The sequence below is a fragment of the Agelaius tricolor genome, unplaced genomic scaffold (assembly GCF_023055355.1).
Source record: "Agelaius tricolor isolate 1412-34295 unplaced genomic scaffold, bAgeTri1.0.p SCAF_8, whole genome shotgun sequence".
Taxonomy (NCBI): domain Eukaryota; kingdom Metazoa; phylum Chordata; class Aves; order Passeriformes; family Icteridae; genus Agelaius; species Agelaius tricolor.
Genome location: NW_027269268.1, coordinates 17,156,269 through 17,183,714, shown reverse-complemented (window position 1 = coordinate 17,183,714; position 27,446 = coordinate 17,156,269). Strand labels below are relative to the sequence as shown.

General features: G+C 37.5%; 1 protein-coding gene across 1 annotated transcript in view; it reads right to left on the bottom strand.

Moving 5' to 3' along the window:
- COL25A1 (collagen type XXV alpha 1 chain) overlaps positions 1 to 27,446 on the bottom strand; it is a 298,121-nt gene that overhangs the window by 103,013 nt on the left and 167,662 nt on the right. The window contains exons 5-6 of the mRNA XM_071431776.1: positions 17,046 to 17,063; positions 15 to 41 (exon numbers count right to left, since the gene is read on the bottom strand). Of these exons, the coding sequence (XP_071287877.1) occupies positions 15 to 41; positions 17,046 to 17,063 (45 nt within the window). The remainder of the gene's footprint in view (positions 1 to 14; positions 42 to 17,045; positions 17,064 to 27,446) is intronic.

Sequence of the window (27,446 nt, the reverse complement as noted above, 5' to 3'; positions counted from 1 at the left end):
GAACACCAACTCACCTTCTCGCCTTTTGGACCAGGAGGGCCCTGAAAGAAACAAAGGAACAAAGGCAAAGATTATTTACTGATGCTGATGAAGTCCTGGGATACAGCAAGAAACAGGTCTGTGTCAATCTGCAATTTCTTCCCAACAATATATTTGCTTATAATTTTTAACTCTGGAATGCCAGTGCTTTTCCAGAGCTGGTTTCTGTACTAATAATAGGGATTGCACACTATTTCTTGAATAGTTTGCTAATGTGCGTTCAATCAGTTTACTCAAACAAGCAAAACTATGCCTGAAATGGCAAAATATCTACAGATTTCACTTAGGGACAATAGTTTATTTCCTATCAGATTTAAAAAAGTTTTCTTAGACTGTAAAAGTTCTTTGCAAGAGCACTTAATAAATTCAAATACATATAAATCTGTCATGTATTTTGGCACCCTCCTTGTATCAGATTGCCAAAGAAAAATGGATTTGAAATTCTAAAAGGAGGGTTTTCATTCCTTTCTTTGGCAATACTGATGCTTAGTCTCAAGCAGACTTTTTAGGCAAAATGAGCACTTTGTATAACATGATTTTGCAGGAGTATTACTTTTTGTTACTTACCACCCAACAAACAGTAAGGTGACAGAATCACAAATAGGAAGTCCTTTCCTATTCCATTTTTATTAAGCACTTTTCAGAAAGGTAGCAGCAGGTTTCTAAACCACTAGTTTTTCAGGTTAGTATCTTGTGAATAAAAATGCTATCAGTCTGCAAAAAACTGTCTGCTTACACAGTGCAGACTCTACCTCCAGCTTTCTGAAAGATATGCAGGTGTTTCATTACAAAGAAGGATCTGAGATACATATGAAAGCAGCTGTAAACAGAGAAGGAGCCATTCAAGCCAGCATGGTTCACTGTGATAACACAAAGAGAGCATGGCAGTGTGTGTGTGTGTTTGTGAGGGTTTATTGTGAGGTTTGCAGAACAAGAAAAGATTGTCACTAACAACACGAGTAAAAAATTCATGTGGTTCAAATAAGTGCAGTGGAATGGAGGTCAGTCTGCTGTGTATTAAAGACGTGATCAACCACAGGCAAGTCTTTGAGAATCCCTGTTGTAGCCAATTTTCTGCTTAGTTTTAAGGGCTTCTGATACATGCCAGAGGAGAGCATCTGCTGCTGAATCAAAGGAATTAAAGCATATGCCATTCCTTGCATGGCCTGCCATCTCTTCTGTCTGCTGCAGAGGACATAGAAACAAGTTTGCCTCCTGATGTCCCCAGGTCTCCTTCAGGGAGCACAGTGCTCACTGCGAGCTGAGTGGAAACTCTCTGCTCAATTAACTATGACCCTGGCCCACTTTGCATTGCCCTGCAAGCACTTGGCCTCTTTAAAAACACATGAAACAAAATAATTTAATTAATAGATACAACCTGGCTGCACCTTTAAGGTCTCTCCATATATTATTTTTAAGCATTAAGCCCTACTGTCCTTTCCCAGTTCACATAAATACATACTGAAAACTAAATGCAGCACTGTCAACTTTTAGCTACAGTCTCCCTATACATGTACTGTGACATGACATCACAGTAGAGCAGGTCTGCTCTAAAGCTTACATACATGCCACTGAGCCTGTGAATTTGTGAACTCATACCATCAGTAACACAGTACTGGGAGGAACTAAAATCAGTCAGTGCAGGCTGTTGCTGTCTGCTCCACAGCGAACGCGAAGCACAAGCGAAGGGCTGTGCTCACGTGTTCTGCCTCCTTGAATCACCAAGGCATTGCTGGCTCTGAATATCTCACTGCCTGCAAAGTGCAAATAGCATGACCCTTATCTGCTACATTCAGAATCCTATTTCTCAGGCCTTAGGCATGAAATGATAGGTAACCTGACACGACTGAGACTGTAAACAGATGTTGTCCTGTGGGAGCTGTTGCTGCCTTCATTTAGATGCTCAGTGCCGCTCTTACACCCAAGAGTGGCTCTGCTCTGCTTCTGATGGGTTTTGGCTCATAACTTCTCTGAAGCATGCTTGCCACAGCTCTGCCTGCTGGTAGAAACTACAACAGGAGAGATCACATCAGCTGCCTAGACCAAGCTGGCTCACTGGAACAGAAACAAGGTAGAGCTGACATGAGGGGCTCAGCCACCAGATCTGCAGGGCTACTGCACTGTCTCCCTGGCACGACTGCTGGCAATTATGCTCAGCCATCACCAGTGCACAACTGGCCCCTTCCTCTACCCTGCATATTTTCCTCTGCTGAGAGTTCTCTGAAAGTACAACGTATACCCAAACATGCTTTTTAATAAGACTGAATCATATATCTTTTTTTTTCCTCCTTCTTCTGTGCAGGATTTTCTGAAAACAATTCTGAAACCATAATCAGATTTTGCTTTGTTTTTTATTGCTTGGTGTTTTCTCTCCCTGAGTGCCAGACACCATCATCTCTAACACGTCACCCTTCCAGCACACAAATTTTTCATAAAAGTCTTCATAAACATCTGAAAATTTTATTTTACCAGGGCTGAAAAACAGCTTTTCAAAAGCCCACAAAAACACTTCTGGTGTGAACATTCTCACAAGTCTCTTCACTTGTATTTGCAATGCTTTTGCTTTCTGCAAGTCTTGAAAAACAAACAAATAAATGCAAATAAAAATGGTTCTTTTAGATGCAAGTGAAGAGAACCAGTGGGGTTTCACCAAAATAAAAATTAATGGAATACTTTCATGGCTTGTTCATCCATCTCTGGCTTTTCCCCCACTGTTTCAATTGTCCTCTATTGTTTTCGCAACTTTAAACAGAAAATTCCTATCCTCAGCCTTTGACATCTTCTTTCCATTTGTGTTGAGAAATTCTCCCAAGGTTTTTACTGCAGAGTTTATTAGTGTGGGTACACTGAGTGGAGGCAGGGAGGAAGAAAAATCTGAGGGAAAGTTGGGTTTGTGGGGGTGGGGTGTAATTAGGAGACAGATTTGTTTAAAGGAGGGCAAGGTTTCTTCTGTTTAAGGGTACAGACACAAAGCACAGAGTGAGTAAAATAACACTAGTTTTGTAGGCCACAGCATGGACTTGCTGCTTTTTTTTCCCAGGGAGACTTCTGTGCTTTGGTTTATGAGATGGCAGAGATCAAGCCACAAGCTGCCGAACAAATGTGAAAGCATTTTGTGTAAGTTATATGAAACGTCTGAGGTCAGAGCATTTCTGAAATAACTTCACAGTGTTTTCACTGGAAACAGAGGCTCTTTTCTCAAAGTGTAATTATCTACTCCAGACTACTATACATTTCCAAGGAGAGTTTATAGCCTGTTTCACATAAGCAAGGCCTTGTAAATCTCAAACACATGCAAAATCTGCATTCATAATTAGGCAAAAAATACTACTGTTTTTAAACCAAGTTCTCCTACAGCAGACTGAAAGGCCTCCAGGTACCTGCCAGCTAAGAAGAGAGCTGAAATCAGGGTCAAATCCAAAAACCAGCCATATTCAGGATTGCTGACAGGTGACCCCCCACCTTTATTTTTTTTGCTATCAAAATCCCATTTCCATACTCTGAAGAAATTTTACATTATTATAAATAGGAATAGAAAGTCAAGAGAATGCAATAAACAGGAATAGAAAGTCAAGAAAATGCAATACTAGAAAACAGGAGACTGATCCTTGCAGTCTTCATCAAGCAACATTTCCTTATAATTAATTGAGTGTGATCAGCATGATTTTTTCCACACAGATGAAATTTTGTAATTCATTCCCTGAAAGATGCTAACTTTGAATTCCACCCTTGAGGCCATTGCCACCTATATGGTTTTGCAAAAGTTACACCCAGAGACCTCTTAAAAAGCCAGTAGTTGACTTATATTGGTTTTACAAACATTCATAATTATCAAAATTCTCTTACAGCTATTGTATTACAGTGCACATTCTCTCCACATACCTATTGCTACAGATCTGCCTTTAGCCACAATACAGGAAGTTCTGCTGCAAACTCACCCAAAAGGCTCCAAGCACTGATGGGACAGCAGAACTGAAAACAGTAAGGGATTCTTAGTACAGAGTACAAAGCAATGTTGAAGGTTCTGTACAAAGCTCTGCAGTCAGTAGAGAGGAGTGCAGATTTCTCCTGACTCAGACAGGCCATACGATACCTCTGTAAAAAGGACCAGCCAGTCCCCAGCACAAGCTGGTGACAGCCAACCAACCAGCCAACAGAATGAGCTGGACTGTGACAGTCCCAGCTCCCACTGGGATCATCCACCCTCACAGCTCCTAAGGAATACGACATGCCAAATTTGACAGCTCCCATCAGACAGAGCTCCCACAGAAGACACAGGTGATAATAACCTTTCAGACACAGTCACTGCCTTCCTACATTCCCACCACAACAGCCACAAGCTAAGGCAAGCTGGCAGCTGGAGGAATGAGTGTAGTTTGCAAGGTTCAGCCTTCATTTTCATTTGGGACTGAGGAGTGTGCAGGGCAGTCATCCCTACCAGCAGCCACAGTGTGACTGGCAGCCTAAGGCAACAGCAGCCTTGCAGAAAGGAACACAAAAGTGAACCAGCTACTCCAATGTCACCGAGACAAATCCAAAAAGGGAATCAATTTCCCAGCTTAGTTTAACCACGTTTTCACAACTAAACAGCATGCCATACATTGCCAAAGTTACTTCAATATTGCAGATTACTTTAAGGGTAAAAGGTGGCTGTAGCATGTAACAATAAAATAATCAGATACAAAAGCTGAACTTTCTTTCTTTGAAACTTGGCTCGTGATTTCGATAAATTACAAGAATCTGACTGGAACAACAATCCCCAGCTTATCCTGTAATCGCTGCAAAATACTAGGATCAGATATGCTGAATCACAGGAGGTTACACAGAGCATTATGAAACACTGCTGTGTATCATAACCATTCCAAAGTTCCTACACTCATTTCAGTCTCATGTCCACTATGCAAACCCTGAAATACTGAGTCAATGTGGTTTTGGCATCTGCTGAGCTTGGCCATGTGTTTACATATGCTAGTTTACAATGCCAACATTTCACCTTGCAACAATTTTACAAGTGCTCTGAAGAATTTTCAGTGAATCTGAACAGTTTCTACTGCTGAAGTGCCTTCCTTTTTACATGTTTTATTCTCCTTCTGTAACATGACTGACTTATGCTGAAAACATCAACCAACCACCTCTCAAAAGACTCTTAATAATATCTCATTTTTTCCCTTATATTCCAAAGTTTTTGTTAAAAATCCTAAGGCAGAGAAAAAGAAACCTGAATTTTTGGCATAATAAGGGCGACTGCCTTAAACCACATTATGTAAATGATTTAAGCTGAGAAACATAAAACTGATTTATATAGCAATCTAGATAAACAGCTCCATTAACATTCACAACAAGCAAATTATAAATGACTCCTGTTGTGAATTCAGACAACTGTATTCAAAAGTCAGTGATTTATAGCCATATATAAATCAGACAAGTTTATAAACTACAGGCAGGAGAATACAGTCTACCCAAAATGTGTCAAGAAACCATTTAGACATTCATTTAGACATTCATTTCTCATGCAGTGCCCTAGCTGAGGTTGGGATAGGGTGCTTTTTTTTGAAACTTATAATACAGCTCACAAAAACCACCAGCTCACATTAGAAGCTGCACTAGAGTCACTGCTAACTCACTAATCCAGTACCCAGGAAAAAGCACAAGGCACAGTGTCCCAGGCAAAAGGACACTAAAGGGGATCTCCTCTTCCTTTCTCTGATATTCTTTCTTTGATTAATCAGCAAGACTGTCATCTTCTCCTCACCCTTCCTTCTACAGACAAATACAACATTTTTCTTTGAAAGCCTACAAAGCAGCACCAACAGCCCTACAGAGATTCTATGGTACAGAGGGTATCTGACTATGTACCCATTGCCTGAGCATGAAGAAACAAGGATCAGTTTTACTATTTCCACAAATTAATTTAAGTAAACATTATGATTCAAATCTTTTAAGTTTCTTGTGAGTCAAGCAGCTGCTGTATATGACAGTAAGACCAGTTATATGGTGGCAGAAAAAACTGGCACATTCCTAAAGAAAAGAAAATGGCTTCTGGTAAAGTCAAAAGCCTTCTGACTTTCACTTACTGCTCAGTGCACTGTAATACATGTATTTCCTGAATCTTGGCCCTCGTTCCCTTGTCCACAATGCACCTTCCAGTTCTCCTACTTTTCAGATAAACAAAACTTCACTAATAATGTTAGACAATTGATGCAATACTGTAAAAAAAAAAAACCCAAAACAACAACAACAACAACAAAAAAAAACTAACCAAAAAAATCCACACCACAAAGGAAATGCCATTCTTGTAAAGTGGTAAAACAGGACAAAAAAGTACAGATGAAAAAACCTAATATTGCTGTATCTATCATGTTATTAAAAAAACAACCAGACCTTCTGATTTCAATAACAGGAAAGAAGGAAGATTGTGAGGAAAATACAAACACAATCTTTGTTACTTCAAAATCACAGAAACACAAAAATTTTTGGATGGAACTCAGAACTGCAGGAAGACATAATAAAACACAACTGATTTGGGCCCTACAGAACCAAAATTCAGAAAGCAGACTGAACAGGAAGCCTTTTTTCTATTATAACTACTATTATATTTGCTATTTCCGCTGCAGTCTCAGGATGTTTTGAAGTTCAATCTATGATTTTTAACAATATTTTTAATTACAACATAGTATCAGCTTCAGTGTTCAATATTTTGTTTATAAAACATTTCAAAAATGAGACATTTTTGATACAGATTGGTTGAGGCTTCCTACTCTTCCACCCATCCTCCAGCAGATCCCTGTCTCATTAGAATGTCCACCTAAGACTTGAAGAAGCATCATATGCTGTCTTAGAATCAGCAAACAGTTTGGGTTGGAAGGGTTTCAAGGTCATTTAGTCCATCCCCACTGCAATGAGCAGGAGCCACTCCAACTTGACCATTAAATAAGTACTTTTTACACTTCCTTTAGTAGATTTTTATTGACAGGCCAGTTCTCTCATTTATTCCTAAAAGTTTAGTAAGAAAAAGCTCCTCACTGGGAGTTAACAATTTCTTTTATTTCCAGAAACAGTAGTTCATATTCCAGTGTTTCAGCTATTTTTACCCTAAAACTTGGATGGTGGCTTTTGTAATTCAATCACCTCTGGTGTTTCCCTGATTTTTTACTAGCCTGGTAGATCATTCAGGTGAAATGACAGTGCCCTTTGCTCATTTAATATATATATATATATTTTTTTTCTTTTTTACTTAAAAGAACCTCTTTGATGAGAATGGCAGGCTGAACTTCAGCTATTTTGAAGGAAACAGACAAAGGACGAAAGCAAGTGAAGGGGGGAGTTCCAGAGCAATGGAGATTCACCACTGCCACTCACTACCTACAGGAGAAGTACCCATGCTCATCAAAATACATCTTCCAAGCTCCCTAGCCTTTTGGATATTTCAACTTTGCTGTCTGCATTACTACTCTGTGATGAAATAGCATCCAAGAATTTACCAGGCAGATCCTTCTTTGACCAGCAGCTGAGCCTAGGAGATTTATGTACTTCATTAACAGATGCTGCACACGGTCCAGCTCTACAAAAAGTAGTAACTACACAGAAACAGATGATTGAAATAAAAAAAAAAAACCCTCTCTGTTCACCTATCTGAAATCAGGGCTAGTTTAAAACCAGGTGGGTTTTTGAAGAATTTTGGCCTGTACCTGCTATCATATCAAGGCAAATTTATAAAGTAATAAAGGTTGAAATTATGTTAACAGCTCACATGTGAACAGCTCACATATGAACAAGGTTTTACAGATAACATGTATTTGCTGTATTTTTAACACTAAACCTATTTTCAGCCAGAGGATTCTAACACAGACTTTGAAATAGGGAAGGCCAATTCCATTTGTCCATTTACTATGATGACTCCACACCAGTTGCAGTAGCAATGCTTTGAGTTTCACTCAGTATTTCAAAGGCAAGGCATACTGTCTATACACTGTTTTTTTCCTTTCCAAATGTTGTTATTCAGTACAGGAGCTATTTTATCATTCAGGGTAGTAGAATGTCAAAGAAAGATTTAGATATTCCTTTGGTGTTGTCTGCAAATGCTACTGTAAAATGCTACTGTGAAAGATGTGTGTTAGATTACTTAAATCATGAATGGTTAAAAGAAAATGGCAGTAAAATAGTAGTATATAGCCACAGCCATGTAAAAAATAGCACCAGGGGTAGAAAGGCTTCTGAGGCATCCACAGATTAAGAACAATGGGATTATTTCAGAAACCAGGTAACTTTTTAAACTTCAGGGTATGCTAATGCTTGGGAAGAATCTATTTTAGAAAAATACTACACATTCCTCTGAGAATCTTATTCTTCTTTCTTTCCTATGACCCCTTCCAAGTTCTGTAGTCCCTTAAATTGTTCCTGTGCACGGGCTCCATTTCACAAGAATGGTGCCTGGGCTCCATTTCACAAGAACTGTCTGACAAATGTAATGATAAAAACTACATTGCACAAACCCACCTGAAGCGACCTCCAAGTATTAGGTTACCAAAAATGTTTCTGAACTATTCCAGGTACAAGGCATTGCTGAAAGAGGCAAAGCTTGACACTCTAAGTCATAACTCTAATCTTGACGGGGATGTGTCAATCCTTAGTCAAATTAACTTATTTAATGTCAAATAGTGTACAGAAAGAAAAGCACAAAAAAAGCATATAAAACAGTATATTTATGTTACAGTAAGATAAACACCAGAACTAAAGATAAACACAATAACCAAATCTTTCATCTATTGTCACCAATTCCCTTATCTGCAAAGGGGAAAACTACAATGATGTATTTCATAGAGCTATTTTGAGAACTGTTCAGATTTGTGAAGTTCGAGATGGAACACCAGATAAATGCAGATGAATTTTTAATCAACTCCAAACATACACATACTTTTATATGCAGACATATGTAAAAGTGAGATGACTGAATATATTTTTGTAACCTATAAGGCTGGAAACATCTTTATACAGGAAGGAATTTAAGACAACATAAAGTTTATTAAAAACAAAACTGTTTTCTCCTGAAGACTAAGAGTATGGACTACAAAATTCAGAACATCTTCAGGGGAAATTAAACACATATGTATATTTATACTTAAATGGATATTCATTCTTTTTGGCAAATGATCACTGGCAGACATATTGGGCAATATAGCTGGATTGTAATACTGAAAATACGTGATTCCCTTACATATTTCTCAGCAGCTCACAGCTCTTCAATATTACTCATGGATCTCAGTAAAAAACTATATTAGGAAATCCTACAGTGTTGTAGGGACAGACAAAGCATTTTTGAAATTGGCAATCTGGATCTAAGCCCACAAACAGAATGGACACTTCCATGCCGTGCTCAATAGTAACACTACTGGCAATACACAAAATACTCCAATGAAAGTAACTTCTGCATTTTCTGCCTTTTTCTTCCTTCTTGAAACTTGACCCATACTTATAGGAAAGAGTAACATATCAGCACAGCTCTTATTGCCAGCATCAATTCAATATAAAAAAACCTAAAGCATTTCTACTAACCCATCAATTTGCTTCAAGTAAAATTTCAGCTCACAGGAGTGTCACTTTAAAAAGGAAATATAAATTTTGAAGGTTTCCTCTACCAGCCTGAGATCCAAATCTCCCAGGTCTGCTGAAGTTTACAGGACTTTCAAGCATCTAGCACAAAGCCTCAACAGCCTCTGAAATTATAATGGCTTTCAAAGGACTCTGATATTTTGAAAACCTTGCAGAAGACTCATGTCTTAGACATCACAGCATTATCTTCAAGTCACAATAAACTTGATGAAATACACGTTTTTATACCTCCTAATTTTTTTTATTAAAGCTAGTGAAACTACTGGGATCTGCAACAAATTGAGCTGGATTTCAAAGCTAAAATACAGCATGAAGATCACTAAAAATAATAAGCCAGCATGAGTTTAATATCAAATTAAAAACATGTGCAGCAGGATAGTAAAATACTATATAATATTCCTGAACACAGTTCAATATGTTGCTTTGACATGCTCCCTAATAGAACACAGAACACATGAGTGTATTTCTGCCATATGTAGAATAAGGAAGAAAATATGAATGTCATTTGATAAAGAAATTATTTAGGAATACAAGAAATATTTCAGAGTCCTTAATTATATTTTGACAACCCTTTGTAATGTCATAATGGAACCACAATACTAAGTTTGTAATTGCTTTTTTGTACTCATATGTACTCTGTTAAGCTAAGCAAAGGTTTACCAAATTAAGGCTTGCAAGTAATTTTTGCTTCACAGTTTCTCACTTTCTGTTAGAAGATCTACTATGCCCTGGTGACAGCTGGAACTTCTAGATGAATAGATGGAATGCTAATGTGTGATTCCCCATCACATTTATACTGGCATATGTAACCAGTGAATCAGATCTTCATGATTATTTTATGAAAACAAACCCAATTCTTTTAAAAAATTAATGACACTACGATGAAGAAAAGTTGGTAACATCCTAAAAATAGAAAGCTCTCATGCATATTTTCTTTTAGAGTTTTAAATATTAGTTTTATGTATCGTCTAATTTTAGGGCTTGTTTTTTCAGACTAATAGTATCATAAATTGTTGCTATGTGAACTATGAAATAAGGAGATCAACTTCTAAAAGTTTTGCATCAAACTGTTTTCTAAGCCCATCTTCCAAGCTTTCTTTATCTTTTGCATACAGCTACTGCCAAAGGAGATCTGCAGATTCAGAAAAAGAAGCCACCTTCAAAGGAGCAGAATTTATTTTACAAGCTCATCCAGAGCTGATAATTATGTTGCATGAGGAGCCCTTTTCACAGAATTTTGTAGAATTAATATCCTTATTTTTTCTGTTTGTAGAAAATCAAAACCTAGACTGAATTGTAATTGTAAAATTAACAAAATTCAAGTCTGATACTTTCTGAATCAACCAAGAAAATAAGAAATAAATTATCTGTTTCAGAAAATGCTGTGGAACATCTGAATATCTTGCCATTTCAGCACCAGATAGTTACTGAAATTGTAACTCAAAAAGAGCAAGTGAAAGAACACAGTAGCACGGTTGGGGTAGGAGTCTGGCCTCCTCCTGGTGTCTGACAGAGCCTGATGAGCAGAGCTCTAAAAAGTCAAATTATCTCCAACTTAGTTCACTTAGCAGGGGACTGTAGGGAAGTCATCAATCTGCCATTAGAGGCTCCTTTGCAATTCCTGACAAAAGGGTGGGAAAAGACAAATAAAAAAATATGTTGAAAGCAGAGCATAGTATCAAATTTTAAAAGAAGGTTTTTGTTGAGGATTGGAAGTTTTACTCTCCTCTGCCTTTTTAAATTATGTGTAGTGCTTCTTTAGTGTTGGTACAACAGACAGTTCAGAACAATTTTCCCCTAAATCTCCAATTCTGTGCTCTCTTCTTTACTAACCAAAGAATCCTCTTACTTGCACTAGTACTGTCTGCATAGCCAAGAAAACCATTTAATATTCACTGCTCTTCTGGTTTACACATGTGCCCCTAGTCTACCAAGGCAAACTGAAGTGTTTTATATTTGAAAGTGCTCATTGTTGTTGTAAATGCCTTTTAACAAAATTAACTTCTATTTTATGACATATGAAGCTGAGAAAGCATCACACTTAAAAACAATTAAATGCACAATCTCCTTCTGAGAAGACACATTTCTGGCTTCTTTTGTGTCATAAACACTTATGTATACAGTAAATGAAGTTTTGAGCATGATTTCTCCTCTTAACATTCTCTGATGTGGTTGCTTTTAGCAACTAACATAAAATGAAAAGCCATGAAAATGGCATTTGTTTCTTCTTGTTCACAAATCAATATGGGCTGTTTCCTAAAAAGGTCTCACAATTACAATGGTGCTCACAAATGCTATTACCATTTAAGAAAGGAGAATGCCAACTAAACTCAAGCTCTGCCTGCTTAAACACATATGAAACGGTTTATTTATGTGATGCCCTCAGATTTTTGATCTCATAATTTACAGTAAATTGTTATTAGCAGGAAAGGCATCAAAGATTTATCTTTATTATTTGTACAAAAAAAGTAAGAAAAAGACTTTTACAAGCTACTTAATATTAATAAACTAATTCTTTAAGTTTGACAGCAAAATCTGACCTGCAACTTGTAACTCAAAAGCAGATCAGCATTTGTATAATCAAACTGAATCATAAAATTCTTCAGCTGGATCAGAGGTTTAAAAAGGAGCACAGGGTATGAGTTTCTAGGAGAAATACCCCACAAGATCATTCTCCACAGTGAGAACAGCTGATGGCCTGTTGGTGAAACAGCATGTTTCACCTGGGATTCTCCCAGGAGCAGTAACTTCTCTGCACTGTGTACCTGAAAGTGAACTATTTTTCAGTCTTTGGCTGATTTTATCTTTCATAAGTGTATTTCCTGCCTCCTTCCCCTACTCTCCATGCAAGTAAAGAGTCTTGAGACATTCATGAGAGGAAACTGCTAGAAAAAAAGGAATGTGGAGTTAACACCTCAATTTATGGTGATCAGAACAAAATAAACATGTCCAACTCTAACAATCTGACAGGCAGAGGCCACTCTACAGCAATGGTCAATAGGCCATTATGTACCTTGCCCATAGCTTAAAAAGCTATAAAAACACACATGATCACTTGATGTTATCAACTGCCCCACTACTGAATGGAAAGCACTGAGAGCAATATTGGACAGGTTGTGGAATGAAGATGGCTATCCAAAACTACCAAAACTGAAAAGGAAGCTCAACAGGAATTAAAACACATTTTGTGTATACACCCCCTTTCCCATCCTTCCTACTGTCAGATACTCTTTTCTAAGATCTAGGAGTGTTCTTACCATCACAGTGCTCTCTAGGAAGTGATAAATATCTTCCCTAGACTGCTGCCTTCCAAATCCACTCAAAACTAGGGTCTGTGGCCTGCTGTGATTCTCTGCCCTTGACAAAACCCAGAAAACTAAAAGTTAAAATGGTTCCCACCAACACTGTTGACAGCACAAGCCAGTAACAGCCAGTTTAACCATGAATCAGAATCTCTGTCATCAGAAATTAAAAATACTGCAGTCACATACCCTGATGCTTGATGGTGAAAAACAAGACACACATACATTTGTCACTGGAATTGCTATGGAAACCTTTATCATGTACCAGGCACTGGGAAATTTCAGGCTGTTACTACATCACGTCCATGGACGTGCCACACAAAGGAAAACAAGAATCTCATGAAAACGAGTATCAATCATTAACACTTTGTCCATTTTTAATGCAGACTTGGACAGCTGCCAAAGAGAAAGGAGAAGCATCTGTGAGGCTGCTGTGTGTCAAAGTCCCACACAGAGAGTGCTCATGTGTGCTGACATGAGAGACAAAGTATGTTGGGCTAGAGATGGGCCAGGGAGAGGATACTGCCCCAAAGAAGGAAACAGTTGGCTGGCTGAGGCCAAGTCAAGCAAAACACCACCCTACCCCACACTTACAGTCTTTAATAGTTTTAGTTCAGCAAAATTTTTTTAAAGGATTGTTTTGTCTTCCTTCACCATGATATTTAAAGCATGGCTTCTAGTATTTACATGAATCTTACCTCTAAACAACAAAAAAAAGTTTAAAATAGCCAGCCTTCTCTCTTTACCCAGATAGCACATGTCTTACAGAATTAACATTAGACTAGAAGCTAAACTTTGTTCTCTGACAAACAGGAATACTTCTATTATTTAAAAAAGAGCAAGTATGGGCAGAATTTGGTTGTATAGATTTACTGTGAGAAGAACCCTTTATGGTTCAAGCTAATCTAAATACATATTTATATTCCAGATAAGAAAAGGCAGAGTTTTTTTGGGTCACTCAAGAGTCAGAATTTAATTTCAGCAAAAATATTAAAGATTTTATTACTTGCTCTTCTAAAGAAAAACACAGCTTACATTGTATTTAAAGTAGCTTTCTTTTTAACAGAAAACTAAAATTGTAAGAAGAGACTTTATTTTTTTAAAGATTAGGCTAGGAATTCTTTAGTTTTTTATCATGGTCTTTACTTTTCAGAGATGCAACAAAACCATAACCATAAGGAAGGAAAAACAAAAAAGCTGCCTGTAACTTGTAATAAAGCTTGTTGTTACTTAAAATGGGAAAATGTGAAGCAAAATTATATTCTGAAAAATTATCTTTATCTTGAAGAAAATAAGCAGTAAAAAAATTAAAATGATAGGAGGATGTGCCAAATAATTAGGTGCATGTTAGGTGAATATAGTGTGTACTTTATAAAACCATAGTAAAAAAGAATAGGGGTTAATAAAACAGTGAGTATAGAAATGATTAGAATTTATCCCTGACCTTAGCATAGACTTGCATGGCTAGGACACCAGAAACTTCCTAAGTGCTTCTCCAATCAGCATGACAATTTTGTTCTTTGAAGCCATGAAGACTTTACTTAGTAACCGAGCTGATCAATACTTTAAATTTTGAGTTTCTCAGGAACGCAGTTAAGACCAGGGAAATTGCAGACAATCATAATAAGCTGGAATTTCTGCATTACTTAATGACATGCCAAGGGGTTTTGATTTATTTTATCTGTATGGGAACGAATTCTGTTTTCTGTTTACTTTTGATTTTTAAGTCTCGAGATTTTCAACCACAGCTTCCAATATTTTAAAAACTCCACTTTTAATATTTTAAAAATGCTGTTTCACCAAGTTATCTGGATCTGAGTTTCAATTTAAGGAGATAAACTTCTAAATCTACAGCCTGCCAGTAATTGCCCGAGACTCGCAGATGTCAACACTGGCTAGAAAGCAATTCAGCAGCAGGGTTATCTGGTTCAGTAGCTGCCTACAGTCAGAATCTGGAATTAGGAGGTACAAATGTGCACAGCTAGTGTCATGTGAGAGATTGCCTAGGTATCCAAGACAGCTGCCTGTGACTGACAGCTACAACCACAGCCCAGCACAGACTCCAGCCCGTCCATAAAACAGCCAGTGGCTGAGGCCAGAGACACTGGATCAATTCACACAGCAGCAAATGCCTGAATGCAGACAATGTAACTGAGCCCAAGGAGTCTGCCATGAGCTGAACAGGTTTCTAGGTGCACTGAGTATTGATTTAACCTTCACTGACTGCCAGGAGGGCTCAGACACCTCCTAGGTCTACACCTACACAACACAAGCTTCTGAGTTTAGGCATCTTAATGTAAAGCTGAACACGACTCTGTTTCATGCCCTTATGTCTTCCCTACCACTGCTCCCAAAAGAATTATTCCTGGACTCAATCAGCCAGTTGAAATGGCTGAGTACACACATATCCTCCTGACACAGTAAGAGTATCTTCAGCTGAAAAGGAGGAAAAGGCATTATTAAGAATAATGATATTTATTACTGAGAACAATGGCGATGACCCAGAGGTGAGCATTTCCACTGGAAGGAATTACTGAACTTCATATGTAAGAATTCTCTCTCAAAATATGGGGAATATTTTTAGAGGGTTTTTTCTTTTTAGAGGGCTTTGGTTTGCACCTCACTTCTCTTACACCCTGATGAGATTTCTCTGCCTTTCTGCCCTTGAAACAGTGCTGAACGCTGCCATCTCCATGTGGTTCCTTGCCTACAGCTATCCCAGGGCATTTCATGTAGAGATGTGAGCTCCAAAGACTGAGCAGCTGTTTACAAGCATTAGGCAAGAGACACTCTCTAAGCAACTGAAATGTGGGAGGTGAGAGTCCAAACCCAGAAGGAAAGGACACGGGTGGCAGCACAAGTTAACATCAACTGGAGGGCAGCCCACAGGCTCAAGAATCAGCCTCAGGTCCTCAACAGAGCTTGTTCAGAGCTGCAGTGCCACACAGAATTACAGTCTCTCTCTTCATCAGCACAGAGCCTGAAGATACCTCTCTGTATAGTTCATACATCAAGAGCCTATTGTGAAATATAAGTGCCATGGGCAGTGGTCATCTCCAGTATCATATGGATTTCTTACACAGTTCTGTTAAATGGAGCCTGGCACTGCAAGGATACTGTGCATTCAGGCCAAGTGGTTTAAGGGCTTGTAAATCAATATGTCTTTCAAAAGAAAATGATGTTTAGAAACTAAAAAATCTAAAATAAATGCTTGCGTCTCATAAGGAAAATCTTAAAAAAATTGCCAGTCAATATGGTGGTAAAGCTCTAACTTTCAATTATGATGCTGAAAAATAAAAGACCCTCATAGAAATCCTGGTTTGGGCAACTAAATTGTGCTAAGACAGTTCCACAGACCAAAGCTTACTTCCCACAAAGCATATGGAGCATACAAAAAGCCTGAGTTTCTCAACTGATTTCACTAAGTATGGCATTGGTACTGGCTTGGTAATTTATTTGTTTTTCATATTTCCTTGCTCTTCCATATTTTTATAGCACTCAAATAATTCACATTTCATTTTTGCGATATGTAATGTTTCCTTTCTGCTGGTCTATTTCTTCCTTAGAACTGAAGTTAGGTCCCTAGATTTCCACGTCTTCAATTACAGCTCACAAGACAAAGTTCTACTATTCTTAAATAAAGCAGAACTAATTCAAAGCAGTGTATCTAATTAATCAAAACAGCTAGCAGTGCAATATTTAAAATAACTGAGGGCTGCCTGGATTATAGCAACATTATTAGCATGTGATTAATAAGCAGTTGAAGTATTACATTTGCTACACATTTGCTAAGTTATTTTATCTTGCTTTAAAGTTTGGTGGCAAAGTTTCAAGCCATAGTTAGGAGATTTGCTCTATTCAGTATTATGTTGTTAACCCCACCATCTGGTCAGACAGCTGAGGGAACTTAACCATATGTGGGGGGCATATTTCTCTCTTGGGAAATATTTTTCTTACAGAATTATGCAATGGTTATCAGTTTCTATCTTACTACAGTAGGATCAAAAAATAAAGTAAAATACTTTGTAGACAACCTGAGCTCAGTGGGCCTTGTATTTAACTGTTACTTATGTAAGAAAATAAGATGGCACTTACTTGAGGACCAGGCTGACCCTGAAAAAAAACAAGAAAAACATAAGATTATGGAAAGTTATGACAAAGATGAACTCTTTAAATAGTAGAAAATAGTTACAGTTCTTTCTAATAAGGAGCTAACGAAATATACAGTGACTGCATTGAAGTCAGATTTTGGACTCTTAAGCTGATATGGAATTTGAGTGTTTTAATTCAAACTGATGAACTTTCTTGCAACTAACTGATTCTAGAAATAAATTACAATAACATATCAAAACTGCATTTGAGAAACTTCTTATTTTAGATATCATTAACAATTTGGAAATGATAGGAGGACTTAATTAGCAGTTCTTAAGTGAGAAAGAAGTCAGAGGTGCTGAGTTGATTCAGAGCAGGTAATATGGGTTTTTTGCTCTTTCATTTCTTTATTATGACTCCCCTCCATACTTCAAGGAGATGCTAATTATTTAATATTACTGCTTGTTGAATGAACAAAGTCTCAAAACTGGAGGAACACACTGCTGGACAAACAGCAATCTTTTTGCCGTTGCTACAGGCACCATCATTTTAAGCAAGTATAAATCAGTATTTAAACCAGCAACTGTGGAAGTTCTGAGATGAGCTTTTGTCAGTCAATCCAAGAAGACAGCTGATACATTTCCTCTCCCTTATTTATCAACATCCCCTTTAGATCACTCCTGGACAAGTGGAGAGGCACCCTTTGCCCACTGAGTATTTCTTCTTGCTGCAAGCCCATACAAACCAGAATTCCTATCCCTCATTTCCCTAAATATGAAAAGCCAATGAAATTCATGAATTATTTTAGTGCCCTTAACAGAAATTACTTGCATGAAGCAGAATTATTTTAGCAAACAGTACAGTAGCTGGGACTATAAACAACATGACCCAGAGAATGTAAGACAGAGAAAAATAATTACATATTTCTCCTTAGAGAATTCCTTTAAACGCCTAGGGCTACCTTAGCCTCTGGTGTTTTATGACAACTAAAATAATACTTCAGTTAAACTGAGACTATGTTTCCTTTTGTTGACAGAAACTGAGCGTGGAGACTTCTTTTAAATCATATAAAAGCACTTCAGCTGGAAGGTACTTTTACAGAGAGCTGAAACTTTTCTGCCTGAACCTCAGGAAATACTTTTTTACTGTTAACCAAGCATGGGACCATGGGAGATTGTGGAGTTTCCATTCGTGAAGACACTCAAAAACCATCTAGACATGATCCTGGGCAAACTGCTCAAGACAGCTCTACTTGAGCAGAGAGGTTACACCAGATGACCTCCAGAGGTCCCTTCCAACTCAACTTCAACCATCCTGTGATTCTGGGCAATTTTAGATGGGGTGGGAGGGAGAAGCATTTCAAATGGGAACCATTATCAACACAAAAAGCAAATGAAGAAATGCTTTTTATAGTAACTAATGAAACTTCTTGTGCCACACAATAAAATGGTATTTAAATTCACACCAAGGTTTTAAAATATTTTTTTAAATATATGGAGTCACATTACAGAGAAATAATGGTAAAATACAGAATTATTGTGGCTATCTAATCTTTACACTGAATGCAGCATAAAGTATTCCTTGTTGGGGATGCTGCAGTTTTCTATTCATTCTTTAGAACAAAACTGCACCATAGAGAATATAAAAAACCCAAACTTACTGGCTGAGGTTGGCAGTTCAAGTATTAGCTAAAACTTTCTGAGTTGGTGAGCTCGATGAAATTACACATCATGCTGGGTTAATGAATATGATTGAGACTCCTCAGCACTCATATATTACCTCAATCTTCCCCTCACAGCAGGTTTTAAGCTATTCTATGTTATACCTGATCTTAAAATCATCAGGAATTGCTTATATATCAGTACTGGGCAGCCAGTACAATAAAATCGTATAAATTACCTAAACTGAGGTCTGTGCCTGCAAACTTTATACATAGAATTCAGAACACATTTGCTCACAACAGTATCTAAAGTTGCAATATATTTTGACCAAATCATTAAAGGCTGTCCCAACATATATATATATTAAAAAAGCCCAAACTTAAATGAAGGTCTGAAATTACCAAAATGTTTCAACAAAGAGTTGATTTAAAGCCGTAGAAAGCAAATAAACCAAATATATGCATATTTATTTCAACAATGAGATATGAAAATTTACTTTTTTTCCTTCATCTAAGACATAGAGGCTGCTAAGGGTCCACATGGTACATGCTATATGTATGATACAAGACACATACACACATAACACAAACATATCCTGAATTGAATATGAGGTGAGGGTTGCAGTCATGCTGCCACAAAAGTGTTTTCTACTTTCAACAGAATCACTACTTTGCCTTCCTGGTACTGAGCATTTCTAATTATCTTATTTCAAGTCTCCAATACAGAAAAAGCTGGAAAATGAATTTTTATAGGACAACATTTTTTCAAGCAGACAGAAAACTCTATGAGATATTGGGGACTAAAATCACTGCATTACTCTTAGTTTATATATGCTGCCAATATTACAATTATCCTGCATTTAGCTATAAATGCAGATGCTGAATACAAAAGTACTCAAAAGCAGGATGATTTTAACCCCCTGGCTATTAGCTCCTTCAGCATGGAAGGAAATTTGCACTAGTGAAGGTAATTATTTTCTGCTTTTTACAATGGTTCCTAACCCTTCAATATTTTTGAGTAGTCTTATCTACTCCTTGCCCTACTATCCACTGCAGTTACAGTAGAATTTTCCCTTCTCAAAAGTGATCCAGTAAATGACACTACCCAGAGGGTGCAACAAGCACTGAATTATGGAACTCATCAGCTCTTCTTACAAAGGTATGGGTAGAAAAGCATCACAACGCTGACATTTTTAATAGTAAAGGGTTATTGTCACACAACAGCAATTCAAAAAGCGGGACACAAAAAAAAGGCTGCTAATTTTGCCATCTCTCCTTTTTGTATGTTGTGAAAGGGTCAGGAATAAAGCTCCTTGAGTTACTTTGGTGTTCATTAAAGAACCCTCTAACATGAATTCAATCTGATATCATAACTCATTGGAGCAAGCTCAATCTCAATTTATCTGCTTGTGTTCCCAAAATGGCCTCAGAACTGTTGAATGATATCAGTCTGGTTCACTGCTGCATAAATCACCCCCAGTTCACGTCCCTTGTGGACTAAAATGTTTTAGCTGTAAGTCTTTCTCTAACTTTTAGATAAACAATGGAGAGAAAACACTGTTCAAGATTGAAAAGTCAGCATTACTCTGATTTTTGTCTAATGAATATCTCTTTATTCAAATCTGTTACATACTCTAAAATTGATTCATTGATTCTAGCTACCAACTAATTGCAGTCTTTGCAGGCATTTAGGGATCAGTCCCACCACCACTGACTGGTTGGGTGCATTTTGGTGGCTGCTGCTTTGAACCCCAGACTCTTGCTCATATACTTGATTATCCCAACTGAATGCTTTTTATTTTTTAATTTTAATCTAAATTACTGCAGTGGGTATAGCTGCATAATATCTCATGGTTTCAGTAAAATCTCCAGAACCATTTTCCCTTCTGTATTCCTATTTACTGGCTTAATACACTACTTGGAGGCAAAAAAAGGGATTTGGTAACCTATTCTAATTGCCATGATGGAAAGTCTTCTACTGTTGTCAGTTAATCCCTTCCTAGAAATTGAAACCAATATTAGCTGCTGATATATAAATTATATTAAAGCAAAAAGAAAAAAATCCATGGTGTAACTAAAGTCAACAGGCAAATTATCACTCCCCTAAAAGAGATTAAAGAAAAAGATTATTGACAGCATTTGCAAATAAGTTACTTTTACAGACAAGTTACTTAAAGGAGAAAGAAACCTCAAAGAGTAAAGAAAGAGGAGAAAATGAAAGCTGATACTGCAAGTTAACAATTTGAGCTTGCAAAGGAAATGGAGCTTGTAGTAAGTAAAAGGATAGAAAAGAAAATAGGTATCCAGGGTATCAGTGAAAAGGGGTGCCCTGGGAAGGGAGAAAAAAGAGGGAGTGAAAGAACAGCAAGAGAAAGTGCCAAAATTGGATTTTCACACCTTTGCCATGGTGCTAATCTTTAAAGAGCTGGGAACATAAACTTCAGGCTTGTACATCTAAACATAGAGCTATACAAATATACATACAAGTACGAATGCATTAACAAATGCACTGTATAAAATTAAATGTTATTTCTAACTTAATTCAAGCAGCACACCCCTAATGAATATCTGGAATATCATACAAATGCATTTATTATGGTACATGAGGCTGTTTGGATTGAATCAGCCAACATAATCCAGGCACAGAAATTAAAACATAAGAATTTGTGAAAGAAGGAGGAGTCACAGAAATGTAGTCAGAAGTGATGTCCTGCTGTTTGAAAGGTACCACCAAACTACCCTTGGACAGAGCACCCAAGGAGGAACATCTGCCTTCCAATCTAATTCAGACAGAAAAGGGTCAGTGAAGAGGAGAAGCAGGGCTGACCTCCATTTCCTTGCATAGGCATAAAAGACTGAAGTGGCTTTTCAGCAGCCTGTTAAAAATCCATGCTACTGGATTGCTACTGCTATGCTAAGTTATGCTGAAGGAAGCCAGTATTTGACTAATATACATTTCAGCATAAGAAATTATAAAAAGCAAAGAGGGGAATATGTGAGAGACCTAAATTACACTGGTTTTGAACAAATCACCTACCAGCTTTCCATCCATACCAATCGGACCCTGGGATAATCAAAAGTCAAAACAAAATGGAACAGTTAAATCAGAGTAACACTGAAGTTGAGGGGGAAAAAAAACAGACTTGGGGAATACTGTGGACTTTAGAAGATGAGTAACTGTGTCAGCAGCTAAATGCAATACATTTTGAGAATGAAGGCACAGAAAAGAAACAACAAAAGAAGCAGATCTAAGACAGGATTAATAAAAACAGCATGGTGGGAAGTAGGAGGCAATAGCTGATGTTTAACAAAAGACAGGTTCAACATGCAATGAAGGAATTGTTAGTCTGGCAAATCACAGTGGTCCAATATAACCAAACATATGAAATAATGCATCTTGCTTTATTATTTTATTTCTGTTATTTCTTTAAATAACAGAAAACAGCTACTTACTTTGCCTATTTATTTATGTGGTTGCAACATTAAATCTCATAACTACTCTGTATTTAAATTAATATTATAGAAATTATTGTTAATAAGAAACTTTAGCTCACACCATCTGCAGGGATACTAAAGATTTCCACATACACCTTCTCTGAGAAGTCCTGTACCTTACCCCACTTTCTCTTCTTTTCCCTTGGGAAACATGGAATGAGTAGGAATTCACAAGTTACTTATTTTTTTAAGAGTCAGAAGTTGGTTGCAGTTCTATGAATGCAAATTATACAAAGGATTTAAAGTAGATGTATACTGCTATAACTGAGTAATTGGTCTTGTATCAACTGCCTGTTTAGGTGATCAGAAGATAGAGGACTAAAGAAACTTGGATTCATTTTAAATGTGATGTTTATTTGCTGTGTCTTCTGACAATGAGCAGTCAGGTTAACTTTCACTGGCAATGGAATAAGAGCAGGCAAAGAATGGCAGTTTTTTCTGCCCTTAAATTAATGTTTTAAGCTGAAATCATGAGCTCTTAGGTGTTTGCCCTATGCAAATGGGACAATACTTTGTGTCTGCTGAAGAGAAACTTTCTCTTAAATGCATTCAGACTTTCCCCCCGGAGCTTCACAGGCACCCCTCTCCAGTCTGCCCCCCCTAAACATACAGCCCCTCAGGGCTGACTGCTCACACTGCCAGATTTGGATCACTGCTGCTGAGAAGAGCACATAACATATTTGCTGGGTTTATGTTGATCTATTTTATCCTTGATGCATTTAGCCCCCTTCCTAAGCACTACTTTGGCTTGTGAGCTAACAACCAGTGTAAAAGTTTAGTCTAAATCAGGTCTGCAGGGGTTCTGGTGACTACTTCATCCAGGAGTGCATATTCATACCTTCTGCACTATGACTAATAAATAATGATGTGTACTACATGTAGGTAGGCATATATAGAGCTAGTTCCACGAGCTATCAAGAAAACAATAACCACTATGAAAAACTGCTGCCATATCATCTAGTGAATTCCCTAAGTATCTGTCTTCTCCCACCCTAGATCCTGGACTATGCCAAAAATTCCAGACATACTTAACAAGAACAGGGCCATCAGCTGGATGCACACATTTTCAAGCTCATTATTTTTGGTACAGTATTGGCTTTGTAAGAAGGCCATGCACCAACCTACCTGTCAGATCCAATAATAAGTTACTGGGTCTGGGAAGCCCTGTGGGAACAAAATGCCCTACCTCACTTTCCCGCCAGCCCTCGCTGTGGTTTCCTGTCACATCATGAGTGGGTGACATGCTGAGAGTGTAAAACAGGTCATCACTCTCCTGGCTGTCTGCATGACCACTGCCTTATGTATGTGCTGACATCCCAGGGAAGTTCGCGACTGCTGGGACAACCTACGCTATCTTTCAGATGTTATCTCTGAACAGTCCTTCCCTGGTAGCAAGGAAGAAGAAAGCAACACTATCCAGTGGATTAAAATGGTAGAGCTTTTATTATTATGTTTCCTCTGTGCCTCTTGATTCCACACATGCAGCACACATGTAACACTTACTAATTTTCTCGTAATTATTTAGCAAATTTCTAAATATGGTTCTACACACCCCAAAAATTAACGCATTTCCAAGTTATTAGTTATCCCAGATTTTTTCTAGCACTGAGTACTACAAGATATTTACCTAGTAATATTTACACACACAGTCTGCTGCAGGTACAGAAACAAAGAGTGAGGTAAACTCTGGCTAAGAATAACTTAACTTCTCGAAAACAAGCTAGAGATATTGCCAGATAAAACACACAACAGCAAGGTTGTGGTAAGCATACAAAGCTCCTCTCAGGGCTTTGTGGGATAGCAGGTAAGTTTAACTCTTAGGTCCACTGCAAGCTTAGCCCAAAAGATGTAATTATTCTTATGATGAATGAATGCAGAAAAATGATTATGCAAGTATTTGTAGAAGAAGATTAGTGGGTTAAACTGGCTTACAGGGACCATTCTTGCACCTGTATTAGTGCTTGCATTGTCAATATAAGCACTGTTTTTAGGCAATGTTTCTTTATCATAGGAAAAAAAATATTATTTGGGCTTCTTTACAATGACAGGTATTTTAAAAGTACTACTGGATTTTTGCCTGCTCTTCATCCATGCTACACAGCTCCTGTATTTGAATTAAAGGACTGTATGTAGTATCTCGAAGAGTCTCTGAAAGAAGATTCAGAAATTCCCAGCAGACTGCAGAGAAGCATCTGCTTCTCTACAGGAATGGAAAATAATAGGTATTTCTCCCATGACTCCATTTTTACCAGGGCTATTTGGTCTGACATCTCAAAATGTCTTCTGGGATTTGCTTTGTAGAATACAGGAAGAAAGCAAAACTGTCTTGAGACACACTGCCTTCCAGAAGAAAAAAATACTGTGAAACAGAATACTATTCCTTCATTATAAAAATACTGACTCTTTAACAATTTCCTTCTTTCCTCAATTACTTCTTTCTAGTGTTAGAAAGAGAGAGAAAGCATTTTTTAAAAAATATAAAAGATTAGAATACACAAAAAATACAGGCTCGATGACAAAGATGAGCTGAAATAGTACATGATGTTGCTTCAGGATTGCACTGAGAAAAACCCTATATATGACAATATTTATTGAAATTCATTACAAGATTGCACTGGAATTCCAAGTAATTTTCTTGAGATAAGGAAAATTTAATTTTTTCATTAATTTTTAGAGAAAGAATTCAAGTCAAAGTCTGTCTTTGACTTAAACCTGAATGTCTTCAGAGCCATGCTATGTAGATCAAACTACTTTCTATTACATAACTGCCACTACAGATTAGCAAGTAATTTTTGTCAAGAAGTACCAAATACATGGTCTTCCCTAACACAATCCCTGTAGTGCAGTTTAAAAAATTAGACAAGACAATGAATCGTGAAGAACTGGATGAGTAGGTTTAGACAACACATGTACACTAAATATTTTTTCACTTACTGCAGATAGTACAGATGGTACTAAAAGTGTTTCTTCTGGACTGTGCACTTCCCCTCTAGCTTTCCACTACCACTTTTAAATGTATGCTAGGGCTGGATGCAGCAGGTTTTGCTGGAACAGAGTTAAATTTCTTTGCAGCAGCTCATGTGGGGCTGTGTTTTGTACTTCTGCTGAAAATGGCGTTGATAATCCAGAGATGTGTCAGTGAGTGCTGAGCAGTGCTCATGCAGCATCAAGGCCTTTTCAGCCTCTCAGCCCACCCCAGCAGAGAGGGGACTGGGGGTGCACAAGGAGTTGAGAGGAGACACAGCTGGGACAGCTGATCCCAACTGATCCAAGGGATATTCCACACCATAGTGCATCATGCTCAGAGTATGAAGCTGGAGGCAGAAGGTAGAGAAGGAGGCACAAAAAGGAAGAAAGCTTACACTCACAGTGATGGCCTTTGTCTCCCCAGATAACCACTAGGTGTGATGGACCTGTGCTGTCCCAGAGATAACAGAATGCCTGCTGCCCATGGGAAGCAGTGAGTTAACTCCTTGTTTTGCTTGGCTTGTGTGCACACCTTTTGCTTTAACTGTTAAATTGTCCTTGCCTCAACCTACAGGTTTTCTCACTTTTATTCTTCCAAATCTCTCCCCCATCCCACCAGGGGAGTTTGAGTGGCTGTGTGGGTGCTGAGTTGCCAGCCAGGGTTTAAACCATGGCACTATTTACTTACACTCTTACATGCATCTTTTTTTCCCCCCAGAACCCTCAAAAGTTGTTTGTACAGTAGATTTCTTTTTTTCCAAGTAGTACCCAAGTATTTACTCAGCACTCAACTACCTGTCTAGTAACCCAATTATGGACAAAGACAACACATGAGAGGTAGGAGAATATGAGTGGCATTTCAGGCTGCTTTTGCACAAAGTAGCTTCCACTCCTCAAGAATACTGAAAATAGGATGTCTCTCAAAGAAAAATATGTTTAGTGCTTCACTACATCAGCTGTTTTCCATTTAAGCAATATCTTTTTGCCTTTTTGTTACTCTGCAGGTAAAAATTTTAAGGATTTTGGGGTTTTTGTTAGAAAGTGACTATAAGAAAGGGCATCAGAAACCTTTGGAGAGTTTCTGTCAAATAGATGGCAAATGTTATTACTTAAAGCAGATTTAATGTGATAATAATTTCTTCAGAAATTTCTCACTGAAAAGGTAAGAAAATATATCAGATGTTGAAATTTACTGTGCAATAAAAGAATCCTCCAAGCAAAGAAAAAGAAGAAGGTATGGATTATCTTCTTACTCTTAACTTCTCCACTCATACTTCAGTGATCTTTTTCAATTAAGGAATACTCATCAGAACACTGATTTGTGAGTCAGGACAAATAATATGCAGAAAACAGATATGATTCCTTCTTTATAAGCTAAAAAACCACACCCTATATACAGGCGTATTTTTGTTTGATCTTTTGTTTGTTTTGATTTGGTTTATTCAGATATCAGAAACTCATATCCTGACAAAATTATGAGACTAAATTTTTTCACATTTTTAAATTATCTAGTATAAATGCAATTGTTAGATTGTTACTTGCAGGTGCCTGAAAATCTCACATGTTAGTATGCACACAAATGGAGATTCAGGAGAAAGCACACATCAGCTTCACAGCAGCTTTATGAACTGCATGCCAGTTACTATGTCAGACTGAGCTTAAAAATACCTGTGTGGCAGGGAAAAAAAAAGAGAATCTGTCCCAGGCTGCAGGTTTGCACATCATCCCATCTAAGCTCTGTGGAGGTGAAATATGACTCATTGCCTTTTCAAAACACCCATTTCAGTTTTAGATAGAAGTCAAAAAAACCCCACAACTGTCAGGTTTCCTCATCATGGGATACTATTAAAATGATTCATTTCTTTCTTTCTTTAAAGGATGTATTTCTTTGTTTTTTCCCCTTTGTTTAATTACAAGCTTACCAAGGATGACTTTACTAGATTTAATACAGTATTCCTAGGAAGGATATATATAATTCCTAGCAAATCTGATGAAACTCCTCTTTAGTGAAATTTTGCTTTAGAGCTATGTGAACAATGAGCACAGTTAAGATCATCAACAAGCTAAATCTCTTCTATTGATGAAACATTATTGCTTCTTTTTCAATGACTGAAAATAATTACTGTTAAGATCAGTGGGACACAACAGCCCAAGTACAGAAGTCACTTGCTCCACGTGTGGGAAAAGAAAAGTGCACTAAATCATCCTGCAACAAGTCTCTCTGCCCAGCAGTCAGGTAATTACTGAAAAAAATTCCAACCCAAACAAAAAAAAAAAAATCC